The 25,409-nt window shown below is 46.5% G+C and overlaps 2 protein-coding genes across 2 annotated transcripts in view; both read left to right on the top strand.

Moving 5' to 3' along the window:
• Positions 1 to 15,963, top strand: part of LOC119456908 (uncharacterized) — a 114,769-nt gene extending 98,806 nt beyond the window's left edge. Inside the window, 7 exon segments of the mRNA XM_049669128.1 lie at positions 4,518 to 4,660; positions 5,830 to 6,143; positions 7,339 to 7,540; positions 10,671 to 10,747; positions 14,350 to 14,477; positions 14,479 to 14,896; positions 15,758 to 15,963. Coding sequence (XP_049525085.1) covers positions 4,518 to 4,660; positions 5,830 to 6,143; positions 7,339 to 7,540; positions 10,671 to 10,747; positions 14,350 to 14,477; positions 14,479 to 14,896; positions 15,758 to 15,916 — 1,441 coding nt within the window. The 3' untranslated portion in view covers positions 15,917 to 15,963.
• Positions 1 to 25,409, top strand: part of LOC119456061 (receptor expression-enhancing protein 5-like) — a 60,364-nt gene that overhangs the window by 10,480 nt on the left and 24,475 nt on the right. The gene's annotated exons all lie outside the window — the stretch shown is intronic.

The raw sequence follows: 25,409 nt of genomic DNA, 5'->3' as shown, positions 1-25,409 counted from the left end.
AGGAGAGATTAAAGACGCAATCAATAAAAAGTTTAGAAAGAAATTTCAATACAAGGAACTTTGAACAGAGAAGACGAGTGAAGCTACCAAACGCAAACTTTTTTTTATTTGGGGGGTGGGGGGGGGGGGGTGGGGGGGGGGGGCGTTAACTTATTCCTCATCCTCCTCCTCCTCATTTTCGTTCCCTTCTTTCTTTTTGCCTTCGCTTTGTCGAAACTGGCATGAAGCTCAGACTCCGTTTAGGACATAAAACTTGCGTCAGAGAATTAACTTCCTTTCGAAAAGCTCATGTCGTGGAACATGAACCTGCTAGACCTCGCGTCACCGCCGAAACACGCTTTAATCGTAGTGCCCCTTTTAGCTCACTCTACCTATACCTTCTCCGTTCACCTACTTCGATTCTGCTTATAGAATAATCATAGTCTTCTTTCCACGTAATGGGACACTGTAAAAAAAACCTTTAAACGAATAACACTTCTGGCAATGCAGCATTATCTTTAAGAAAGACGCACCAGTAAGAATTGTTGCTGGATCATCAATTTAGCATAAAGTTGGTCCTTCTGAAGTTCTGGTGCTTGGAGAACAGGGCGTCCCGTTTATGCCACCCGTGCTGAGTGGTACGTAGCTTCATTACCTTTGAAGTTTTATCTCAAGTTATATTTGAAGTTATGTTTCAAGAAATCATTAATACTCCAAATTGAACGATGGTTCTCGTGGATGCTTTAAATGATGAAGCAATTATTTTTCAGACTTCACTGATTCTTTGAACCACTTGCGTCTTGCGTAATATAGTTTCCGGCGCTCCTGTGCTGTCTGCGCGCTCAGCTAAAAATATGTTTCCGTACCGTTGAAACGGCTCGCCCACGCGATCTTGAGTTGAATAATTGTCAAAGCAGCTGCAAAAGCGATCATCTCCGCATTGACTGAGTTATCTGTGCACACATGTAGATGCATGACGCAGGTGTTTTTCATGCACTCCACCACGACGAGCGATCTCGCATGAATCATTGGCGGCCATCATTCTACATCGGGTGACTGTACATGGTTGGCCGTCAGTGCGGCATCTCGATCAACCGTTGCGGGTCGTCACAGTTCTTCAGCCAGTGCCTAAAGCACGCCAGATCATCGCGATACTAATGTGGGACAAACGGCGAGACTGCGAACATCGAAGCAAGGCTTGGTGGTTTGACCCTTGAAGTCTTCTGAGGCAGAAATGCTGCATAAAGAGAACCTCAGACGCTCATAACGGCGAAGTAACACTCCGAGGTTCCAACCGTAGGATGTTCAATGAAACTGCTCGAGGGATTCCCAAGGCTGGCCTCAGTCATCAGCAATGAAGGCGCTCACATCGAATGTCTGACGTAGACAAGAAGGACAACAGGTAAAACGCCCTGCTACAGCCAGCCGCATGTAGCTTCTGCGTACAATGAATATGCCTGCCGCAGTCTGCATCCGGGAGACCGCACTGAGATCGCATTTCAAAGAACGGCATGAACGGCGAAGTTTCACAGCAACGTGACATCCAGAGTGACAGTGATAATCTTTTTTGCCTTACAAGCCAATACAGGTAAAGCCGAGCAATTACTTCAGGCGATTTGCGCACCCACCCCGGGAAACCAGTGGCGCTGGCGTTGCGCTGCTGAGTTTGAGACGGGTTCGATCTCGACCGCGGCGGCATCATGGCGATGGGGGCGGAATGAAAAAAAAAAAAAAAACGCTTGTGTACGGCGCGTTGGTGCACTGTGCACTTGGTGCACGTTAAAAAAGTCAAGTGGTCAAAATTAATACGGCGTGCCTCGTAATTAGGGCGTATATTTTGCAGCCTCAGAATTTTAATGTTTGGCGAGTTGGGCGTCGACCTTCACCGACGAGGAACGCAAACGATGTCACCTCCGCAGAGAACTCTAGACGACTTCCTTATTGAAAGACTCGAAGAGTAAGTGTTTTTCATTAATTACCAGTTTCCAATTTTCTATGTTTAAGAAGAAACAGTAGAATGCATGCATCATCCACATATATGGAAACTCTAATCATAATTCTACCCTTCCTTAAAATTGTCGACCACGCTGCAAAACTATGTTGCAGGGGAGCGGAAAAAACGAACCGAGCCATAGGATCGCTGTGCAAACAAATATCTGTCATGCTGAGTTTGCCGGGGAGTCTCTTCTGGGTTCGCTGTCACGAAAGAAACATTTCGATCATTCACTCCAAGTCGTGAAATGTTTGCATTAGGAAAGCCGTTTCAACACATCTCATTTTTTTCTGTTAGCGACCTCTTCAACGCTATAAATTATTCTCAAGGGCACATCTAGCGCTACGCTCAACGAAGCAAGCAAGTAGAAGGGTCATACTTCAGCTAACGACTGAGTATACATACTTGGGCCAAGCTCAAGTGGTGCGTCTACTCGCCTCCCTCGTGTGCAATCGGTGTTCCCTTAATAAGCGCATTCACGGCGTTGTTTCCCTCCTGGCGCTGCCACTGCAGAGTATTTTCAGCGAAGGGCACTTTGAGAAGGCGCGATGACGTTCAGGTCCAGGTCAAGAGCGTACCGGGCACGGCCTCAATCTCTGCCGCACTCATCCCAAGGAAGCCATGCTCTGTGCTGAATGCTTCGAGGGAGCGCGAATAGCAACGGTAACCACTGATTAGCGGTAACAGCGAAACCTGGAAACCTTGTTGTTGTGACATCAAGCGTTATTGCGGCTAAAGTTACGCTATCCGCAGTCTAACATCGACTAAGTTAGGTTCTGTGGGCACGGCGGATTTGAAAATGTCAAGTAGTTAAAGAGGAAGCTTCACCTCAGGAGCTACATAGTTTTGCTTCGCGAAGTAAGAAACATTCCTGGTTCATTGAGATGGAGTTTGAAGCTGCTGCAGCCATGATCCCGTATTCACTGTTTAACGTAACAGCTTCTATTCGCTAAGCTACATGCGCTCAGCTGCATGCGTTATGCTAAGCTACAAGCGCAATGCGCAATTCCGCATGCGGAGGTGCAGCGGCTTGATTTTCTTCGGGCTAGCCGTAACACCGCGAATTGTGTAGTGCTGCAATAATGCTTCCATGTATGAGCCAAATAAATATTAGTTGTGCCTAACTTGAGCGGCAGCTGATGACGAAGACAACTTAACCACATGGTCACCTGGTGGTATTACCTTTAGAAAATCGTCTTTGTTCTAATTTAAATGCCACAGAAATTAATCTGCTAAGTTAAAAACATTTCAAGAAATTATTTATACAGACCGTATTCGATTCAACCTCTCGGTTTTGATTTGCACACTCTCCTTCATTTTTCATTGACAGTGCAACTCCGGCCAAACGCATTCCACGTGGTTTCCGGCGAAAGTTGTAAGCGCTTCGGCCGTAAGCACAGCACGGTTATGATAAGACATAATATAGACGAGCTGAGGCGGAGAATACGTCTGAAATGAATCCTCCATATGACTGTTACTATATGTCGGCAGCGTGATCAGACAACAGTTCTTCTTAAAACAAAATTACGAAAGCGACAAAAATTTCGTATAAAATCAGGTGGGTAGCATAACAATGTCTTTGGGGAACCGATAATCTTCAAATAGTCATTCGATCGTCCACAAAAACTCGGCCTCGGCGCTCAATTCCTGGCCTCGATGGTTTACTAAACGCTTTCAACTGTCGCCGTGGCTGATAGAGTGCATTTTTATTAGTATTTCGCGCAAATGTCAAGTCGGAGAGTCTCCAGTGTATGCGATAATTTCAGATTGAACTCTTCTCTCATTAAATGCACGTAAAAACACTTTCCCGCCTGTCAAAGGGCGCTAGCAACTTCTCCGATATTACGCATGATGACGATACCAGGAAAACTCATTCAAGGTTAAAGTGAGAGATGGTTGAAATAAAGTAGGTGAGGAAGTGCTCGCGTGAACAGTACATAGCCTTCAGAAAACTTCCGGTATGCCGAAATTTTCTGATGAATAAAGCATTTGACGAGTGTATACCCTCATCTAATGCTATAACTGCTCATACGTCGGTATACCCCGCTCGGTGCGGACCAATCCATTTTCCAAGTATTCGACTTATCCTAATTGGCATAGAAAGCCTGCGTGCGTTGACTCATGACTTCACGCGAGAATGCAGACAGCCCGCTAAACACAATGTGCATATGCGAGAAGCGGTCTAGTTGGTTTCTAGAGCTTGCATACGCGGCGAAAGAGCAAAATATTTCAAAGAAGGAAATACACGTAGAGGGAAACTAATGAAAAGGACGCAACACCGTGCTTTTCAAAACGAATGATATTGCTAGGCATCGCCCGCGTCCATCGCCTAAAGCGTGTGGACTCTCTGCCTTCCCAAACGACGCCATGGCTCAATGCTCCTGCTTCGTCGTTGGGTCTTCTCTTGTTACGGCCCGTGTGCGAATGTTCCTGACGTATGCGGACGCTCTGTCTTTATTCTTGGTAGCACAGTCTCGTCGCCTTCTCGAGCGGTTCCTCCGGCGGAAATCTCCCCGCACGCTGTGTTCAAGCGGACCTGACGCAGCGGCGGTTTCTTCCTTTCTCGCAGCAGAGGCGGCCGCGGCAGCATCATGCGACTGTGCGTGCTCCTATCGCTAGGCCTGTTGGCCACCGTACTGGCCGAAAATGACGAGGCGACCACGGAGGAGACCATCGAGAAGAGGCTACGTACGTATATCCTTGCATATTTGCGCTGTTCCCTTCTCGGAGTTTCAAAACACGTGCATTTCGGAACACTTGCGAACGATGCGAAGCGAAGGTGCGGTGGCTCTTCTTGGGTGGTTTTCACTAATGACGATTAGGGGGACGCGTCGACCAACATGAGTAGAGTCGAAGACTCGACTAGAAGATGGCTTATATTGAAGAAAGCCAAGCAACTAAAAGAACAGAAGAGAAGGGCAGGCCATTCAACAGAACGAAAGCAGTCGGGATCCATGCGTTCTCTGGGTTACCGGCCTTCTTCCCTCACAAATACGCTTGCTCGTGTCTGCACCTCTCCTCCGTGAAGAGGTGGTAACTGACAAAGTTGCTTTTGTACTCTAGGTTTGAGTTAGGTTCCTAATGCTCCAGAAAGCCCACTACGCTCAGTTTCACAATGCAAAGCACAGACACTGGAGTGCAGCATAAAGCGTCCTACGAAAATTATTCGAGGGTACTCTAGCGTTATTGTCAACAGGATCTGCACGTATTGCCGTTCAACCAGCATGGCAATGATCATGAAAGAAGGAAATAAACTGCCTATGATGGATAGCTCGTGGGTTGGCCTAAATTCCATCCTTTTGGCTTCAAACGGCTTTGTGACTTTGCAAGTCGATACTTTTCCTTTATGAATGGGATAATACGCAATAAATATGCGTGTGCACAGCAACTTCTTTCCTTCGCGTGGTTAGATATCGCTTGTAAATTTATAACTATAAAACGTAATAAATAACGCCTCGAGAACGTCCGAAGCCACAGGTACGAAGATAAGACAAATTCATGTCATTCCCATGATATCTGAACTGTGGCAGCGCCAGAGCACACTCTAGTGCCTTTTGTGGGAATCTCTATGCATCCGCAACATACAGCTGGCATCTGCCAGTAGAAAACACCGCCATGAGATTGCGTTTTTATACTTTCAGCGTGTGTACGCAGAAACGCTGCACTCTGTGTGTCGGGGTGGTGAGAGGCGTCACCTTGTCCCTTCGCGCTACAATGTCCCCCTACTCATTCTCAGCACCAATTGGAGCATTGTCTCTACCGCCAGACAAAACCCCGTATCCTCCACTCTAATGAAACATTACTGTTCGTCCGGAAATCTGCAACGTTCCTGACACGTGCGTTGCCGTTCTTTGCAGTGGTGTTCCCGGCTAACGAGCTGCAGTCTCCCGGCGGCTACTGCCAGTCACCGCTGGGCGTGTCGGGACGCTGCGTGCCGTACCAGGAGTGTCGCTTCCTGTTCGAAGACGAGTTCCTGGCGCGCCGCTCGCTGTGCGGTTTTGCTCAGCGTCAGTCACTCGTTTGCTGCCCTCAAAGTGGTGGTGGTGGCGGAGGAAGTGGAGGATTTGGCGGAGGCTTCGGTGGTGGCTTCGGCGGAAACGGATTCGGCGGGAACGGATTCGGAGGAAACGGATTCGGAGGAAACGGATTCGGCAACTTCTTCCCTGAGCAGGTATACTTTTTTACAGGAAACGTACGCGGTTCCTTCTTTCTGCTGCGTTCGTTCATTCATTCTATTATTTGTTTACTCGAGCGCTTCGTCGTTCTATCTTGAAATTAATATGAAAATGCGGACGAAAAATATGCTGCAGCTTGATTATCCAGCCAGGATTGCGCACTCGTATCGCACGATTATCGTATCACACAGTTAAGGCTTACGTCCATTCATTCATTCATTCAATCTCATCATCGATCGATCGATCGATCGATCAATCAATCAATCGCACGCTGATCAGTTCCAACATTAAACTGGTAATGAATGTGGACGAAGGAAAAGCCTCAGATTGAGCACCCACAACGAGACTTCTGCAGTTAGTTGGCATCGTAGGTCATGACTGCGTGCTATCATCACACGTGTATCCAGATAAGCAACTACAACCACAAATATCAATATTTACAAACACAGGCTGTGTCGTCTATAAGCAATCTGAATTTAGACGTGGTTTAAAAGCCGGTAGTGATACAGCTACTGACAACAAGCAAACATACCGTTTGTTTATCCTCCAGTGCAATCCATCTTATTGCGCTATCGTAAGGGGGTAACCACATAAAGCCAACAGACAATGAAGCCAAGGAAAGCATCGGGGAAATTAAGTGCGGTTGAAATTGGAATGTAGATAATAATAATAATAATAATAATAATAATAATAATAATAATAATAATAATAATAATAATAATTTTAGGTTAGGTTAGGTTAGTTGCTTATCTGGATACACGTGTGATGATAGCACGCAGTCATGACCTACGATGCCAACTAACGTATGTTGCGGTACATGCGGTATCTGACACGGCAACACACGTGTCAGGAACATTGTACATTTGCGGACGAACAGTAATGTCTCATTAGAGTAGACTTTATTATTATTATTATTATTATTATTATTATTATTATTATTATTATTATTATTATTATTATTATTATTATTATTATTATTATTATTATTATTATTATTATTATTATTATTATTATTATTATTATCTACATTCCAATTTCAACCGCACTTAATTTCCCGATGCTTTCCTTGGCTTCATTGTCTGTGGCTTTATGTGGTTATGATTAACAAAATCCTGTGTGCTGCCTGTGTGCTGTATTTTGCGGTCTTCCTTAAAACGCTTACCGCCTCACTGCGACGTGTACGGCTGTCAGATACCGCATGTACCGCAACATACGTTCCCGGGCCTCGGTCAGCCACTGCAGCCCAGTCGGCCACCCTTCTTTCCTGGAAGAGGAGGGGACGGCGGCGAAGGAGGAGGAGGAGGAGTCCGACCAGGAGTTCCTCCAAATTTTGGCGGCCCACGGCAGCCTCCCACTGCGCGACCGCGGCCGCAGAAGCTGTGGGGCACGGAAGGTGCGTATCCAGTGCGCCCGTCTTAGTATTAAGGAGTTCTAGCTTTTCCATATAACGTCCGACCTTCTACGGAAACAAAAACAACCTGGTGACGTAGACCTGAGAGGCAGCGCTGGTGGCGCCATCTTGTGACTTTGAGCTCAACCAGAGCGCACAAAAGTATTATTGCGATTACAGGTTATGTGCTGCTAACGTAGTCATCAATGTACATGTATCGGCTGTTTCGCGTAGCTTGAACCAAGAAAGCCCAAGCGCCATTCTACAACAAGGAAAAATTTTTAAAACTTCATCGCTTTTATTTCTGGCCATAAGAAGCACATTCGTGGGCAAAAAAAATATTATTTGAGGTACAATACTTAGCAAAAATCATGAGGGCGGTAACCCTCAATCTCAGCAACCTTCGGTTTGCAGAAGACATTGCCCTGTTCAGCAACAATGGAGATGAATTACAATAAATTATTGAGGAGCTTAATTGAGAAAGCGGAAGAGTGAGGTTTAATATCAATAGGCAGAAGACAAAGATAATGTTCAACAGCCTCGCAAGGGAACAATAATTCAGGATCGCCAATCAGCCCCTAGAGTGTGTAAAGCAGTACTTGTATATGTCTAGGTCAATTACCCACAGGAGACCCTGATTATGAGAAGGAAATTTACAAAAGAATAAAACTGTATTGGAGTGCATACGGCAGGCATTGCCAAATCCAGACTGGGAGCTAACCACTGCCATTGAAAAGAAAAGTGTACAATCATTGCATTCTACCGGTGCTAACACATGGGAGAGAAACTTGGAGGTTAACAAAGAAGCTAGAGAACAAGTTAAGGACCACACAGAGAGCGATGGAATGAAAAATGTTAGGCCTAACGTTAAGAGACAGGAAGAGAGCGAGGTGGATCAGAGAGCAAACTGGGATAGCCGATATTCTAGTGGACATTAAGCGGAAGAAAGGGATCTCGGCAGGCCATGTAATGCGTAGAATGTATAACCGGTGCACCATTAGAGTTACAGAATGGATACCAAGAGCGGGGAAGCGCAGTCGAGGACGCCAGAAAACTACAAGTAGGTGGGTTGATGAAGTTAGGAAATTCGCAGGTGCAATTTGGGATCAGCTAGCGCAAGACAGGGGTAATTTCAGGTCGCAGGGAGAGGCCTTCGTCCTGCAGTGGACATCAAGATAGGCTGATGATGATGATGATGATGATGAGAAAAAATTATTTATTTATTCATTTGCGTGCTCAGCCATCCATAAGTGAAACTTCGCTTCAGCGTGTCAAAATACTAGTATGGTTGTTTTTTTTGTTTTTTTTGTTAAGCTTCCAAGAGCTGACATCAGCATTATGAGATATCAAAACAGTGTATCAAATATAAGTTGGGCTTTATGGGGTTAAAGAAGGTTGTACGTATTATGCGATTTCGACCGACCGCAATCTATGAGCGCTGCAAGCCGCACAGCTAAGCCTCGGTGAAATTCGTGGGTTCAATTCCTGTTCATGGCTGCCGCATTCCGATGAAGGCGAAATGCAGAAACGCTCCCGTACTTAGATTTGGGTTCTCGTTCAATAACTTCAGTTGGTCAAAATTATTCCGAAACCCTCCACCACGGCGTCTATCATAAGCCCTAGTGTTGCTTCGGGACGTTATAACCAATCAATTAGTCAATCAACCACTTAATCAATCAATGAACAGGATGACACACAAAAAGGTTTACCGCGTTTTGTGGTTGAACAGACCGGGTGTTTCAGTATTCTGTGAATTGCACTACTTATGCGAACAGGTTAACTCTTCCTATTATCGACAAGCGTACAGTTACCAGTATATGGTTTTATCACATAGTGCTAATGCACCAGCGCAAGCGTGTATAGTGGAATACCAGAGGGCGTATAGTAGGAACAGCGGCTCATGGTGGCGACGTCGCATTCATATAGTATGTCTGATTAACGCTACTCTGTTTTTCAACTCTTAATTCTGGACTATACACAACAACGCACTGCTTTATCTCATCATAAACCCTGCGCGCAAACGCACGGACAAAAAAAAAAAAAAGAGAACGACACTTCGCTGGAGTTTACAAGCATATATTTCTTGCTTTTTTCCAATTAAACTTAGTTGTGAGTCCAGTGAAGTGTCTTCCCCTTTTCTTGGTCCGTGTGTTTGTGCGCTGGTCCGAACAGCCAGTTGTGTGTCGCTTTTTGAACGAGAGGTCTCGGCTTCAACAGGACCGCGCGCTTTGTTTTCTTGTGCTGATTGAGCCATTTTGACAAACTTCCTTTTGCGAGCAACACGAAACTAGCACGCACAGCACCGACGCATTAGCGATTATCCTCTCCGCATGATCCGCGGCGGAAAGTTCTCGTCCTTGAGATGTCGGAGCAACTACAACCGCTTGATTCCTGCATAGTGGCGTCGCGGAAACATCTTGCGTGCATATACGTCCATGTAATTCTTTCAGCAGGTGTGGCGGCAGTTCAAGCATAAGAGACGCTTGGAAAGGGGCGTATTTCGATGCACAGCTACTGTCCGCTCCGGTTTGGTCGTAACACAGCAATCAGTCACAATAATTGTTCGGCATAACAGGACGGGGAAGTTGGCTTCTAACCGCAGACTAAAGCAGGTAATCAAGCAACCATTTTCGGTGAGCTGCGCCTAAGGACTATTATTTTGCACAGTGCTATGCTTAATTCACGATCTTACGGCGACATTCGTGTCGACTATATTGAAAGAATAACTATTTTAAGTTTGTCTTGGATCACATGATAACTTCGCGAACAAAGTGCGAACACAAGAGAAATTCACCGGGTCACGCTTATATTGTTTTCGTCTCTGTTGTCCGCACAAACCTGACACATGCATTAAAGAACACTAATAAACACAAATAAAAATAAAGGAAGCCAAACGAACAGTCCGTGGCAGTCAGACTGACATCAGGAAATCAGGTTAGCGAATAGCTTGAAGAAATTTCCTTGTCTCGATTCTTCACAAGCAAGCAGTGGTCCTTTCGTCGTCTTGTTTGCATCGGTCTCATTAAATGCATATGCATGTATGCTTCTTTTACAACACTCAGAAGCGAGAGTGGGAATCGCCGTGAGCTGTTGTCATACGCCAATGGCTGAGCAAAGCATGTTCGCTTTGCAGATTGCGGCGTAGCCAACAGCGCCTTGGTCCGCATCGTGGGAGGAAAGGAGTCGAACCTGGGAGCATGGCCCTGGATTGTAAGTGTCTTGATCCCAAAGCCTGTACCTGTCCGCTCGCCAGGAATGAGTCCCCGTGACGCACAATTACAGAAGACGCGCACGCCACGAGAATAGTCGTACTGTTACGCTCTTAGTCATCGCAGGCCTTAAGAAAGAATCCAATAAAGAAAATGAAAATTCAACCAAACGCATGCAGTGCCAGTGGATGGTCACACTTTTAAATCCATAACGAGCACCTCTTAAGTCATAACGCCCTGTTTTTCTGCTTCCTACTTCCTAGCTCGTTCAAGCGAACTGCCCATCTATGAGAATGAAATCTGACGTCATTGTTGGCTTTCCCTGCTAATTTATAATGTTCTGTTCAAGTGGACGAACCTTTAGCAACAGAAACGGTGCCATCACATTAAATCCAGCCGCATGACCGCTGGTACTTACAAGACGTAAAATTCATTCTGCTAGTACGTGACTTTCATCAACAAAAAGTTTTTGTTGATGAGCTGGGGCCTCTGAGATCGCTACTCACGCTATTTATTTTCCAGCAGCAATTTTGGTGCATTCCAGACAGAAATATAAGACAGTTGTAGGAGGTTAGTGCTATAGTGCGCCACGGGTATGGCAAAAAAAATGCAGTGATATCGATCATATCGTCACCGCCAAAGCGCAGCCACAAATTAGGTGGAGCACCACGGGGTTCCCAAGTTTCGGCATCGACTCCTCAGTTGCAGGTTGTGCGCATAGGCCACGGAAAAATTCAACTTCGCCGCCTTGCCCGCGGTGTTCAAACTCCTGTTCGTGACTGTATACGTCAGCTACCCGCATCGTTAATGATCTTTGCTGTTCAGTTTGTAAGACTGCAGTTACTTATACACTTTTATAAAGTATCTAAGGCGGCAAACTTCATGTGCCACGACAGTTATAGTAGCCATGCATTCACTGTTGTCCTGTGGGGTTTCATTCCATTTATTTACCGTTAGGACCCCACGGGGGGGTCTTAACGGGTGGGTGTACAAGGTGGGTGTACATAAGGGTGGGTGTACAGAAATAGACAATAAAACACTCAAGATTGCATCAGCACGTACTCAGTCACATTCGCTGAAAAACATGATGGCCTAGGTTATCGTGACAATATTGTGAGGAAGGCAGTTCCAGACTTTGGCTGCGCGAGGAAAGAAAGATGCTGAAAAATTGACAGTTCTTACACGTGTACGGGAAACTTGCAGTTGGTGACCAGGGCGACGAGATATGTATGCGTGTGGGCTCATGTAAGGAGCGTTATTATGTGATGAATAGAAAAGCTTGTGGAATAGACAAAGTGTGGCTATGCGTCGACGGGAAAGTAATGTTCACAAGCCGAGATTCGCTTTGACTTCGTGAGTATAAAATGAGTGAATTACTCTAGCAGGACAATTGTGTACTGCTTCAAGGTCATCTACGGGGCGTGCTTAATGTGGGGACCATGTGGCTAACGCATACTCTAGTTTCGAGCTAATGAGTGATTTGTAGGCACCTAATTTAACATGTTTTTGAGCGTGACGAAAGTGACATTTCAGAAAACCGAGAACTCTATTTGCCGATGACATGACATTAGCAACATGTGCATGCCATGACAGATCATTAGGCAAAAATACCTAAGTATTTGAATGATTTTGCTGGTTGTATAGGTTCGGTGGCAGTTGTGTACGGAAATGTAACGGGGCATTTATAGTAGATAATGGAAAGAAGTTTACATTCAGTCGGGTCATTAGCCACCGGTTGCATCATTCCTGGGCACGGTCTAGATCATGCTGAAGTTTATCTGCGTCTGAATTGTTCGAAACTGGTCGGTAATCAAGACAATCGTCAGCGAACATTCGGATTTGCAATGTAAATGTTGAGGCAAGTCGTTATGATATATTATAAATTGGAAAGGACCGGGAACAGAACCTTGGAGTACACCAGACGTTGCAGGAACAGGGTCAGAAGCATGGTTGTAAACAAGAACCGGTTGAGATTGGTTAAACAAGAATTCCTCGATTCAAACCAGAACGTTGTGCTCGAAGTTTAATTGGGTTATTTCTAATAGTAATTGTTGATGCGGTAATTTATCAAACGCTTTTCCGTAATGGCGTCAGTGTTTGCATTGGCGTTGAGGTTAACATGCAAATCAGGAAGGAAAATGGCCAGATGTGTCTCGCAGGAGAAGCTTTTTCGGAATGCTTGGATGTATGAAAAAAAGTGCTTGAATCGAGAAATGCCATCATATGAGAATAAATGACATGCTCAAGGATTTTGCACGGCACACTTGTTAATGAAATGGGGCAGTGATTTAGTGGGGAAACCTTTTTACCAGATTTGTAGACAGGAACGACCCTCCCCACTTTCCAATCATTTGGCATGTGGTCTACATAGAGTAAATGCGAAAGGAAAAGACACAGATATGCAGTAATGGTAGGTCTGCTGTTCTTAAAGGCTTAGAGTTTATTTCATCGACGCCTGTCGATGAAGAAAGCTTAATGTTATCTAACCAAAATAAAATCCCATCATGAGATAGTGTGCGAGTATGGCATAGTAGCTACAATACTAGCCGATGGCGTAGGCAGAAATATACTGGGTTCTCTGGTAAAAACTGTGCTAAAAGCAGTGTTAAAGATGTTAGTGCATTCGACGACGTGCCCAATGGTTTTTTCCACAATTCGTTACTCAGAGCTATAGTGCGTGATTCATTAGGGTTGATGCCCTTGCAAAATTTTATTGGGTTGTCATTTAACCATTTTGGCAAATCTGAGTTGAAAAATCTGTAGTTGGCATTGCGCACAGCAATCAGGTAAGCATTCTCGGCAGTATATTATCGCTGCCACGCATTAGGCGAGCCGCTCAGCTTAGAAGCACGAAAAAAGTGCTTTTTCCTGCCTTCTAGTCTCTTTAGTGCTTAGCGTACCACTACTGTTGGTGGTTATCATGAAAAATAATTTTTGGGATGAATCTGTTTGCCAAGTCCTGTAATTTGCGTCTGAATATCGTCCATCTCTCCTGGAGATGCATGCAGTATATTGGGCTTCAAGTATAGGAAAACAATTATTGATCTCGTTGTTAATTGCGCCGTATTTACCTTTATCATAGAACGAGAGAGAGAGAGAGAGAAATAACATTATTTCCAACAGTCAATTAACGTCGCAGAAGACGGTCTTCCTCCGCAGCGCCTCTATCCGTCGACCGGAATCCCGAAGGACTCAGCGGCAGCAAGAGCTTGGCTGATGATTTCGCGTTGAGTCTTGCTGTCCGGATTGCATAGTAAGGCCTCCCAGGATTCTATCGTGTTTGACCTTATCATAGAGGACAATTTTTTAATGTTATTTGAGGCGTTCAAGGTAAGCAGAAAAACATGCATGGATACCTTTGTAATCACTGATTTCTTAAAGGTATGTGATGGATGAGAAGTTCTTGGGATTCCAGTTAGTGTGAGATCCAAGATATTAGCACTGTTGCCAGCAACGCGTGTTGGTTCTTTTACTAATTGAATGAGGTTTTCGCTTAAACAAACTTCTATGAAATCCTTTGGTTCTCCGAGGTTAGAACTTGAAGGACTTAGTTTCTGCCTTAATTTCACCTGACGTCACGAGAGTCGTACTGCGCGCACGCAGGCACTGCTGTTCATCGACGTGCACGGCAACGGCGTCCGCTCTCCGCTGTGCGGCGGTGCGCTCGTCACACCCCGACACGTGCTCACGGCCGCGCACTGCACCTTCAGCGGCAACCGGTCGCTCACTCCGGACGCGTTTCGTGGCGCGACTGGGCGAGCACGACTACCTGAGCAACGACGACGGTGCCAGCCCTGTAGACGAACCAGTGGTGCGCATCGAACGGCACGAGCAGTTCAACCCGCGAACCTACCTGAATGACGTGGCCGTGCTCACGCTAAGGAGGCCCGTGCCCCTGAACAAGGACATCGCACTCGTCTGCCTGCCGTACGGCTCTCTGCGCGATGACCAGTACGAGAGCCGCAGCGCCAACATCGCGGGATGGGGCGAGCTCTACTACGGCGGCCCGTCCAGCGCATCGCTACAGGACACCCGCATCCCCATCCAGACTCTAGACACCTGCAAGGAGTCCTTCAAGCGCACCAGCATCACCTTCACGGACCACTACCTATGCGCGGGCAGCCTGAAAGGAGACAAGGATGCCTGCAGGGTGCGTATCTCGCCCTGTATACGATATACGTATAACCACAATGGCCGTCACCTACCAACGTCCACTGGATGACAAAAGTGCTGTAAGCTAGAAGCGGTGTCGTCCATTAAGTGAGTCGGTATCTCGGCCGCAATGAGCACAGTGACGCCCTCGGAATGGTAAACATGGCTTGATTTCCGGCGCCTTCGCTTTCCCATTAATGTGTCGACAACGATTTCAAACTTCACGGCGTTGTTTTCAATAGGAATCGTTGCATTGTTACTGTATTTTGCGCGCTCGTGGCGTGTTCTGGGGCTCAAGTGTGAAGAACCCCCTTTCCCTCAATCAGCTGAGAAGGAACCACATTTTAGTAATAATTTGAATAAATAAATGAAAGGGGTTGATATACTCACAACACAGAACAGGGCTACACCATGCACTTTCTTCAATAGGGAATTGGTAGGACAGGGGAAACAGAACTCTAGCACACAGAAGTACGAAACGCCATACATAGAGCAAGCGATTTCTCGTACTTAGCGCGGGCCCTGTGTGCAGTGTGCACTACGACCGCGTGTCGGTTAGAATGCCTCGACACCTGGGCCGCCGACAAGGGTGGCAGCAGCCTTTAAACAACCACGCATCATGGGTAAATTAAAGTATCAAGAAGGCCAAGAGCAGCAGGCAACATATGCCAACCTAGCACGTATTGAGGGCATTAGTACAGTATATGGATGCTCACTAACACGCATGAAATGCTCTACATTTGCTGACATGCTCTACAGATAGTCAGCGTACATCATGCAGTGTCGGCAGAATAGCGCAAACTAATGCACATGCATCACTGTTGTGCTAGACAGTCCTGATGACATTATCTATGCGCAGGGCGACTCCGGCGGACCACTAATGCTGCTGGACGAGAAACAGCGGTTCACCATCATCGGCATTACATCTTTTGGGCGCCGCTGTGCGGAACCCGGCTACCCGGGCGTCTACGCGCGAGTCGCCAAGTACCTCGACTGGATCCAGGAGAGGCTCGTCTAAATTCCCTGCCGAGGGCGCCCCCTGTAAATAAACCCGCTGCGTCATCACTGCAGCCTCGGTGCCGATCTCGCGATCCTGAAGTGACATGCACGCGGTCCGCTCTTGTACTGCTTCGACAGAGAATACCAAGTGTTCCAACGAAGAGTAAGTTATTCTTAAAGACAGTGCAGTGGAGACAAAGGTTTCACTTTTGGGTGACACATTTACGCGCTGGCGAATAACTCGTGTTATATAACTGAAATCCGTGAATTCACTTCTTGGTCAATTATATTAGCAAACATTTTGCATTCGAGAGGTTGAAGCCAGCAGCGTTCAACTACACTTACTGGATATCCCGGGACATCACCAGTTTCACTGATACACCGGTCGAAACTGAATCCATCAAATAGCACTATACTTTCTGATGGGTCGTGCAAAAATATTCATTTATATCATCATATTCCGCAATTCAACGTATGACATTACACACTTTGACGTTGACGCACTGCCCCACGCTGGCAATGTTCGCAACTACCGATGTCTTGTTGCTTTTTCTTATGGAGTGACGGCTGAGCTGGCGCTACTGGAGAGAAATCTAAAGCACTCTTCATGAGAATGTACCATGCTACTACAGATGCAAGTGGCGCAATTCACCAGATGATCTTGGTAGATAAATTGGCGATATACTTAGCCAGGCACACTTTGCATACATCTCTTAAGTTGCAAGGCTGGTGTAAGGCACAGTTATTTAGTTGTAGAAGTAATTGAAAGGACATAGATAACAAGCAAATGTTGTAGCAGTGAAACGAACGATTCGCCACGCCGAGGAAGATGTATGTTAGCGCTGCTAAGCTATCAAGGACGTTGAAGAAAAATGCGGACTGCAGAATGAAAAGTGCATTAGGGCAGGAAAACTTCCTTCTACATCGAACCGAATGTGTCGTTTTACGACTCGCCTATCGTTTTGCCCACTTAAGTGCTGTGCGTGATTCACGCCTTGCATGTTTGGGAGTGTCATGGCGCTGGCCTGCCAACTTCAACTGCGAGCTGGTTTTACTACAAGGTGTGTTTCTATTACGTTTAGAGTGGCACTACAATACAGACTTCTGGTCGCCGACGAGAAGCTAATATCCGAAAAGACTGTGTGTGTAGCCTGGTGGCTGGTCGAACGCTCAAGTCAATTCCTCATCCTTGTGCGAATGAGCTATCGAGTGTCGCGCCGTCCGAGAAGAAAGAACTTCTGGCTGACAAGATTATTTTTGTATGATAATTGCTATGCGGCGATGGAAAATGTCCCTTTCGGCCAATAAAAATTCACAGAGTTTTGTGTCAACAGACTTGAATATATTTCTGCCTGTCCGTAAGTGTCCATCACCGTGGAGAAAGAAACGCTCTACGCACATGCAAGAAGATGACTCACAAGAAAAGGAAGAGCCTTGTCATGTGACTCCTCGGTGACCAATCAGAAGGTAGATACCGCATCATCTCGCCGACCCCCTCACCCTTCCGAGGTCCGATGACTACTTCTACTTTCGAATCGGGGCTATTTAAGTGACTCCGTCAGTACACAATTACCTCTCTGATCTCACCTCAATCTTCACTGAAGTTTTAAATCAATTGTTCAAGCTTTTGCACCACCAATTTCTTTGTCTCTACCCTGTCGCCTATTCTCCTGGGCCCGAATTCACAAAGAATTCTTACGTTAGGATTTTTCGTAAGAAACAATTTTAGCCAATCCGGATGCCAGACATCTCATTAGTGATGGCGGTCAGCCTAATGGCAAAGCGAACTTACGAAAGAAAAGCTTTGTGTGCCTGGTGCCAGTGGCAGCTCAACCACAGTCACCTGACATTTAGTAACGCCGTATACGGCAAGCTACAAGGAAATAGAGAATCCGGCGTCGAAACCTGTAATAGCGCAACCTATCCTACAAAAATAAATTACTTGCTTCATTAAACACATTACTGGTCAAGCAGCCCTAAAATGAAGTTGTAGGTTTTATGACCTTCCCAAAGCTACACAGTGGCTGTAAGAAATTCCGCAGTAAGAGCCTTCGGATAACGTTTGGCGGCTGGGGTTTTTTAATACCGGTGTCGCGCAGACACTTTCAATCGCGATCAAGCGCGATCGAGATCAATCGTTATAGAAGTTGCCCCGTGTGATTGCATTACGTGCATCTAAATCTCGGTACATTAGTGGCTTTGCATTCCGCCCCTATGGTAATACGAGCGACGCTGCCAGAAAGTCAGCTGACGAGTCACGGTGGTAGGTACAGGAAGAGTATTCTATCCGAATCTTTATCGTTACTATTGAATCACGGACGTCGCCTGCAACAAGTCATTCCGTGAACTGATTCTTGGGTTCCCAATGAGGAGACCACAAGAAAAAAAAATGAAAATGTGGAATTTAACGTCCCGAAACTGTACAGTGGGTTATCTTATGAAGGACGGCGTATGAAATATCAGCACCAGGTTAACTTTTGCCTGCTGGGGTTCGCACATACCTGCGAAGCAGTCATCATTAAGATTCGTGAAAATCCTCACGCGAGCAGAAGAACGGATAGTTTGCCCAGCGCACTTCCTTTTGTAGGATACTCATAAGCAATTTATTAATCATGATTCACATTTAGACTCAGCTCGCAAACAGTAGCTTGCGAGCTACTCAGACTCAGAACAGCAAATTCTGACAAGCAACACGCTGTTGTAAGGTGACAGTGACATTTGCTGCGGCCGGTTTCGCCTGCTGAAGGAACATTTCTGAATAAGCTTCCTAGAAGCAAGTGCTCCCTATATTATTTTGTGCATTGCACCACCCATAATTTATTTATTTCGACCACGCTTTCTTTTTCTTTACCTTCTTTTATGAACCTTCAGCCTTTCCTTCTTCCAAGAACTTTAAACATTTTTGGGAGGAGGAGGAACAAACATTTATTTAAACCAGCAGTTTAGTTTATGTAAAAACCAATATCCGACAAATAATACCGTGACCCTCTCGTCGAGATGGCACGCCGCCCTGCGCAGCTCCCAACTCGACGACCAACTCTGGGCTACCCAGCAAGCCTGCGAGGCGCCGAAGAGGCAAGACCTCGATGTCCCCACGTGGGAGGCCTAGGCCCAGCCAACATTTTTGGGAACAAAATTCATTTTTGGGTAGAATTTTATGCAGCAGTCGTAAATACGCAGAACGAGCCCAAATACGTGGACTTAAAGAAAACATTCGGGAGAGTTGGGAGGCATGCTGGCATTCCGCATCCATCGAAACGCAGCTGCCGCCGTCGGGAATCAAGCCCACAGCACTGGTCGCCCACAGCACCCGTCGTAGGAACTGAGCTCGCGGCGTTCATCGGATCGGGGCGACGGTGGCAGCGGGCAACGGGTCGGCGTACCTGAAAATTATCTTCCCGCTCCCAGAAAGCGTAGTAGCCTGCCCCGAGTCCAGCGTCTCGTCAACGGTGACCGGGAGGCTGCGAGCACCATGGAGCTGGACGACGAGCTGCGACGCCTGCTGCGGGAGCGGGGCCCCATCGACTCCGCGCTGGAGAAATTCGAACGCCAGACGAGAATGCGCCGCGAGTACCTGGCCTACGGCGCGATGGGCGTCGTGGCGATCACGTTCGCCATGGACATGATGAGCACGATGGTTCATTCAAGAAATTAGGTACATAAATCAATCAATCAATCAATCATTTTATTTCAGCATCAATGAAAATCAATTACACTTGGTGGGTACAGACAAAAAGCCATTAATCAGGCTTGACAGGGTCTGTACCACCCGGCATGGCAATCAAGGCACATGATTATACAGTACAGAAGTACAAACGAACCAATCTGGATAATATACGTATAGAAAATAGTTGTTTTCAGTCAAAGGTCATAAATGCGCTAGTAAGGTCTGAAATAAAGTTTAGAAAGGATCGTTTTAATAAATCAGTTGTGCTCTTGATGACGTATATTTGTTGTGCGCAATGAAGATATTCGGGTATCAGTTGTTTTATTATTAAGTAATTTCGTAGAAAGTAAGACCACCAGCCCAAACACCTTCAAGGGTATTAAAGGTTGTAGTGCTTGAAAGTGTGTTGCGGTGAAACTCAGTCGGCATTTATGGGCGACCGCGTTCTTGACGAGTTTCTAGCCATTTTTCGAAGATGATCCTCGCCAAAGGTCACCACTCGGTGGCGCAACGGCGACGCGTCTGCGCACCTTTGAGCATGTGCATGGGCACGCGATGATGCCAGAGCTCTAACGACGCAGTTTCGTCAGATACGCACCCACTGTAGCGTCATATACTTATGACGCCAACAGAATCTAGGTGGTTACCATGGTCACCTCCGGGATTCTGTTTATACACTGCTCAGCAGCACAGGCCTCGCGTGCTCTCTGCCGTTGTCATTGCTTGGCCCTTCGAACTAAATTGAAATTGACAACAAAGTGTGCACATTTATGGGCTTGTTTTGTGAATGTGCAACAGATACGCCACTGCTGGTTTCACTTTCGTGTTATGACCCGCTCAGTCAACTCACCTCTGCAAGAGGATGGATCAACAATCTTTTTTTTTAGGCCATGCCACCTAATTATTTGCTGACTAGCTAGCGATCCAATTTAAGGAAGTCCTTTGTGTAATTGGTTGCGCATCGTCGTGATGAATCCGGCAAAGCTTAATAATATTCAGGGCTATCGCTTTCGGAGCGTCCAATGGCTGAACCAGCCGGCGCGGGCGTGAGAATAAATCCTGCACAGTTTTATTTAATTTGAATGAGGTATCACTAGCAGCCGCCAATACCTTATTGTCGAATCCTCGTTTTTTTTTCCTTTTTTTTTACTGTAACCTCAGAGTTTGTCACATTTTATTGCGTTAACGTTCACTTTCAGTTCTAAGTGTTCCAAACCCAATTCCCTCTTTCTTAACATGACAGACTTGTCGTACAATAGTCTCAGTTAAAAAGATAATGAAGCATACGTGTAGTAAGAACAGATTCGACAACCTTCTTAGTTTCCCGCTGATCATTGTTCAATATATTTGTAGTATACGTACACCCGCGCTTGACAGGACAGGTCGGGCTCCTAGTCTTACGAGCGGCGAATACGGAGCAAATTATTGTTCCCACAGGATCAAAATCTGGATTCGTTATTTTGTCATAAAATCCGGAACCGTTCCGAAAATGCGTGAATAATAGGCAAGCAAACCACGTCAAGACAGAAAATATTGCCCTTCGGTTTCTAGGCTGAGGCACCGCTTTGATTCTGATGCCACGTGAAAAATTGTGCAACCCAAAGGAAAAGTCCACTTAGAATGCAGTCCCTGCAAGCGGCTAAAGAGACGCGCTGACACTTTAGACCTCGGCACAAGTACGTTAACGCTGTCACGTATGACAACGAGAAAATGTTCGCTACTAGAGTGTTGTGTGCTGCTATGACGTTGCGCCTTTCCGCGACAAGGGCCGACACCTTCCGGCAAATTGATCGATCATCGCCAAATCCCAAAGTTGTCACTGGGCAAGAGCACACTAGGCACCTTAATTGTCTTAATGGTTTGGGAACTGCACTTCTGACAGTTACAAACGAGCAGGGGCGCTACGAAAACTAGTCTAGTTTCGTGTCCAGTTTCGCAGCCGAATTCGCGTCCAACTTTCAAGTCCGTGTAGACAGCGAAGTTGCTAATGAGCGCGTTGGTATATTAGGTTGCGTCGTAAATATTAAGCGCAAAAGCTGACTTGCGCAGCACTGCATTTGACAACGCCTTGTCACGTCTTTCTAGCCTTGTGACGAAATTTAAACACTGATTTGATTCCAGTATGTAATTAAGGCGGGTCCGGTCTAATGCAATCGCCAAGTCGTACGCGGCGCCGATATCGAGACAGTGTACTGCGTTTTCAAGAAGGCAGAGGCCGATGATGGGTATTAATGAGCTCTGTTAACAAACTTCGAAGTTTTGAGTCGAGCTTGCTTGTTCCGTTACCGAGTGTCATGCTCACATTGGAACTAAAAGCATCATGTAGGCTGTGATGGCGAGTAGATAAAGATGCCGGCAATATAACAAGGACCACTTAAGGAACAGGCTCTGTCAGCATGAAGCTATCTTGATCGCGGGCCTCTTTTCTTCTTTTTTTTTCAGCCTCTTTTTTATCGTATCTTAACGGCAACATTATCTTTGCAGTTCCCAAAAGTTGGGTCGTTATATCTTGTCATATTTTCCGGCCTAGTGTCATTTCCTATTACTCCTATGGTGCCCGCTTAACCCCTCGAATGTCTCGCGAACAGAATCTGGAGCGATACGAGGTTCGTCAAGATAGCTAATGCAAAAAAAAAGAAAAATCAATCACTGAAGGTATAGAAAGTATGGCAGGAATAAGTGATACATTGATATTATATTTTTGATAAGATTTTAGATAGAGAGAAAAGAAATAAGTTCGTGCCACTGCAGGCCACACGGAGGTTGGAATTTGGTTTCCACGGGCAGTGTATAAAGATTGGCACATTACGAGTTTAATATCAATGCCATATAAAAATAATGCTATAAATTATTTCACTCATTGGTATAACCCTTTCTTCTGTCTTCATTTGCTCTTGATTCATTCGGGCACAACACAGGCATCAAGGGGCTGTGCTTTTAGAGCTTAATTGCAAACTGCAGGCGGGGACGAGCGTACATCTTTGTTTCATACGGTTGTATTATTACTCTCCATTAGCTCCCCTCAAGCGATTAAGCCAATTCACTGTCTACTAAGTCGAATGAAACTGGCTAAGTGCTTAGCGGGAAGCCAGAGATTTTTTTTCCGGTAATACTCAATCTGGGTTCCATCAGCAGGAGGGTCTTTACTGAAGCTGTTTCAACATTTTCCGGCCTTGTGGTATTTCCTGTAAGTCCCATCCAATAAATGCCAGATCCCCCGATTTGCCGAGAAAATCCCGAAATCCGACCAATCCTCCCATTTGTACAGACACGGCCATAAATCTCCCGGGAAACTGCCCATCACGCACAAAAATAACGTGTCTACCAAGTGTCGACGCTAAAGAAGACAAGCTCGACATACATGGGGGTTGAAATGATTCGATAATTAAATATTCATTTTATTGCGATAGCAATTATATGGACACTCAAAAGCAGATTTCTGCCGTCGGCGTCGCCGTAGCCGTCGCCATCGCCGTCGCCGTCGCCGTCGCCGTGAGGTTCCGTATGACGTCATTTGGAGAAGAAATCGTCGCCGCGCGCCGAACGCTGTATGTGCGAGTGAAAGGGCGCGAGGGGCGCGTCTTTCACGGGGAGTGAACGCACGGCGGAGAACAAACGCGCGTTCTGCGCCGTGCTCGCTTAAGGGCTGCAGAAGTAGGCGTCTCTTTTCTCCTTTACAATCACCATATATGTAGAGCAAACGCGCCTTCTTCAGACGCGTGAGAGGCCGTGGGGGAGGGGGAGGGAAGGGAGGCGACGTTTAGCTGCGGCACCAAGTGCCTATTTATATCAGAGGCTCCAGCAACAGTCACCAACGCCGCACGCATTTTGAGCTAACGCGGGCAAAACGCCGATGGCGTCGACAACAGTTCTGCGTGTTGTTGCTACCAAAACCGCTCACCTTACTTCGTATGACATTGCTGTGTTGCTATCGCATTCATTGCTTCGCCCTTAGGGCGAAACTGTGACATTTTATTGCGATAGCAATTATATGGACACTCCAAAGCAGATTTCTGCCGTCGGCGTCGCCGTCGCCGTGCCGTCGCCGTCGCCGTCGCCGTGAGGTTCCGTATGACGTCAATGGAGATGAAATCGTCGCCGCGCGCCGCCGAACGCTGTATGTGCGAGTGAAAGGGCGCGAGGGACGCGCGCTTTCACGGGGAGTGAACCCACGGCGGAGAACAAACGCGCGTTCTGCGCCGTGCGTTAAGGGCTGCAGAAGTAGGCGTCTCTTTCCTCCTTTACAATCACCATATATGTAGAGCAAACGCGCATTCTTCGGACGCACGAAAAGCCGTGGGGGGGGGGAGGGGGAGGGAAGAGAAGCGACGTTTAGCTGCAGCACCAAGTGCCTATTTATATCAGAAGCTCCGGCAACAGTCACCAACGCCGCACGCATTTTGTGCGAACGCGGGCAAAACGCCGACGGCGTCGACAACAGTTGCGCGTGTTGCCGGTGCTGCTGCATGTCCAAGTTTATACAGCTGATAAAGCTACTATCATTACTCCGTATAGCTCTCTACAAATTTGCTATCGCAATTGATGCTTCGCCTTTCAGGTGAAACTGCGACAACTTTTTTTTGGTGCATACCACCAGAATTACGCCCATAATAAGCATTTCTTCCAAAAATTCCGCAAAACTTTTAGTGTACGTATCGACATCGTGATGAACAGTTGTTGGTCAAGATTGGTGATTTTTTAACAAAAACATTTTTTTTCATTTCAGTGTACCTCAGATGTGTTATTTTACCTTGGTTAAACGTTTTGACCTATGTCAACCTCATGTAAATTAACTTGCATGCACTTTTTATTGCGACAGCAATTATATGGACACTCCAAAGCGGATTTCTGCCGTCGGCGTCGCCGTTGCCGTCGCCGTCGCCGTCGCCGTGAGGTTCCGTATGACGTCAACGGCGATGAAATCATTGCCCCGCTCCGGACGCTGTATGTGCGAGTGAAAGGGCGCGAGGGACGCGCGCTTTCACGGGGAGCGAACGCACGTCGGAAAGCCAACGCGCGTTCTGCGCCGTGTTCCCTGAAGGGCTGCAGAATTAAGCGTCTCTTTCCTCCTTTACAATCACCATATATAGAGAGCAAACGCGCCTTCTTCTATCGAGCGAAAGGCCGGGGGTGGGGGGCGGGAGGGAGGGAGGGGAGGCGACGTTTAGCTGCGGCACCAAATGCGTATTTATATAAACATGTTGCGAGGTGAAAAGGTGGGTAAGATTTCCGACGCTGCTCGATGAGCGTCCCATTCTGATCTTGTCGAAAACCTCCGAGCCGCCCCCAGAGGCACCGGCAACAGTCACCAACGCCGCGCGCGTTCGGTGCGAACGCGGGCAAAACACCGACAGCGTCGACAACAGTTCTGTGCGTTGCTGCTGCATGTCCAAGTTTATACAGCTGATAAAACCACTATCCTTACTCCGTATAGCTTTCTACTAATTTGCTATCGCAATTGATGCTTCGCCTTTCGGGCGAAACTGCGATATTTTTTTTGTCTATTTTCGTCTTCTTTATGTTCATTATTCACTCATTACGTATCGTATTCGCATCGTACATAACACGCAATTACGTCGACCTTTCTTCTTACGCGTCAACGTTTGGTTGACGTTTCTGGGATTGTACGTGATAAAACCACGATCTGATTATGAGGCACGCCGTAGTGGAAGACTGCGGAATAATTTTAACCAACTGGGGTTCTTTAACATTACTTTGTTGTGTGGTTAATGTTCGACTATATTGGCGCTCAAACGCCCGAACCATTAATTTTACCTACTCTGCGATTAATTCTCGCTTCTTGTGCGCACCACCGAAGTCGCGCTCCAGACACCATTGCCTCGCG

This window comes from Dermacentor silvarum, chromosome 6 (assembly GCF_013339745.2).
Source record: "Dermacentor silvarum isolate Dsil-2018 chromosome 6, BIME_Dsil_1.4, whole genome shotgun sequence".
NCBI classification, from domain to species: Eukaryota; Metazoa; Arthropoda; class Arachnida; order Ixodida; family Ixodidae; genus Dermacentor; species Dermacentor silvarum.
This window is presented reverse-complemented; position numbering and strand designations above follow the sequence as displayed.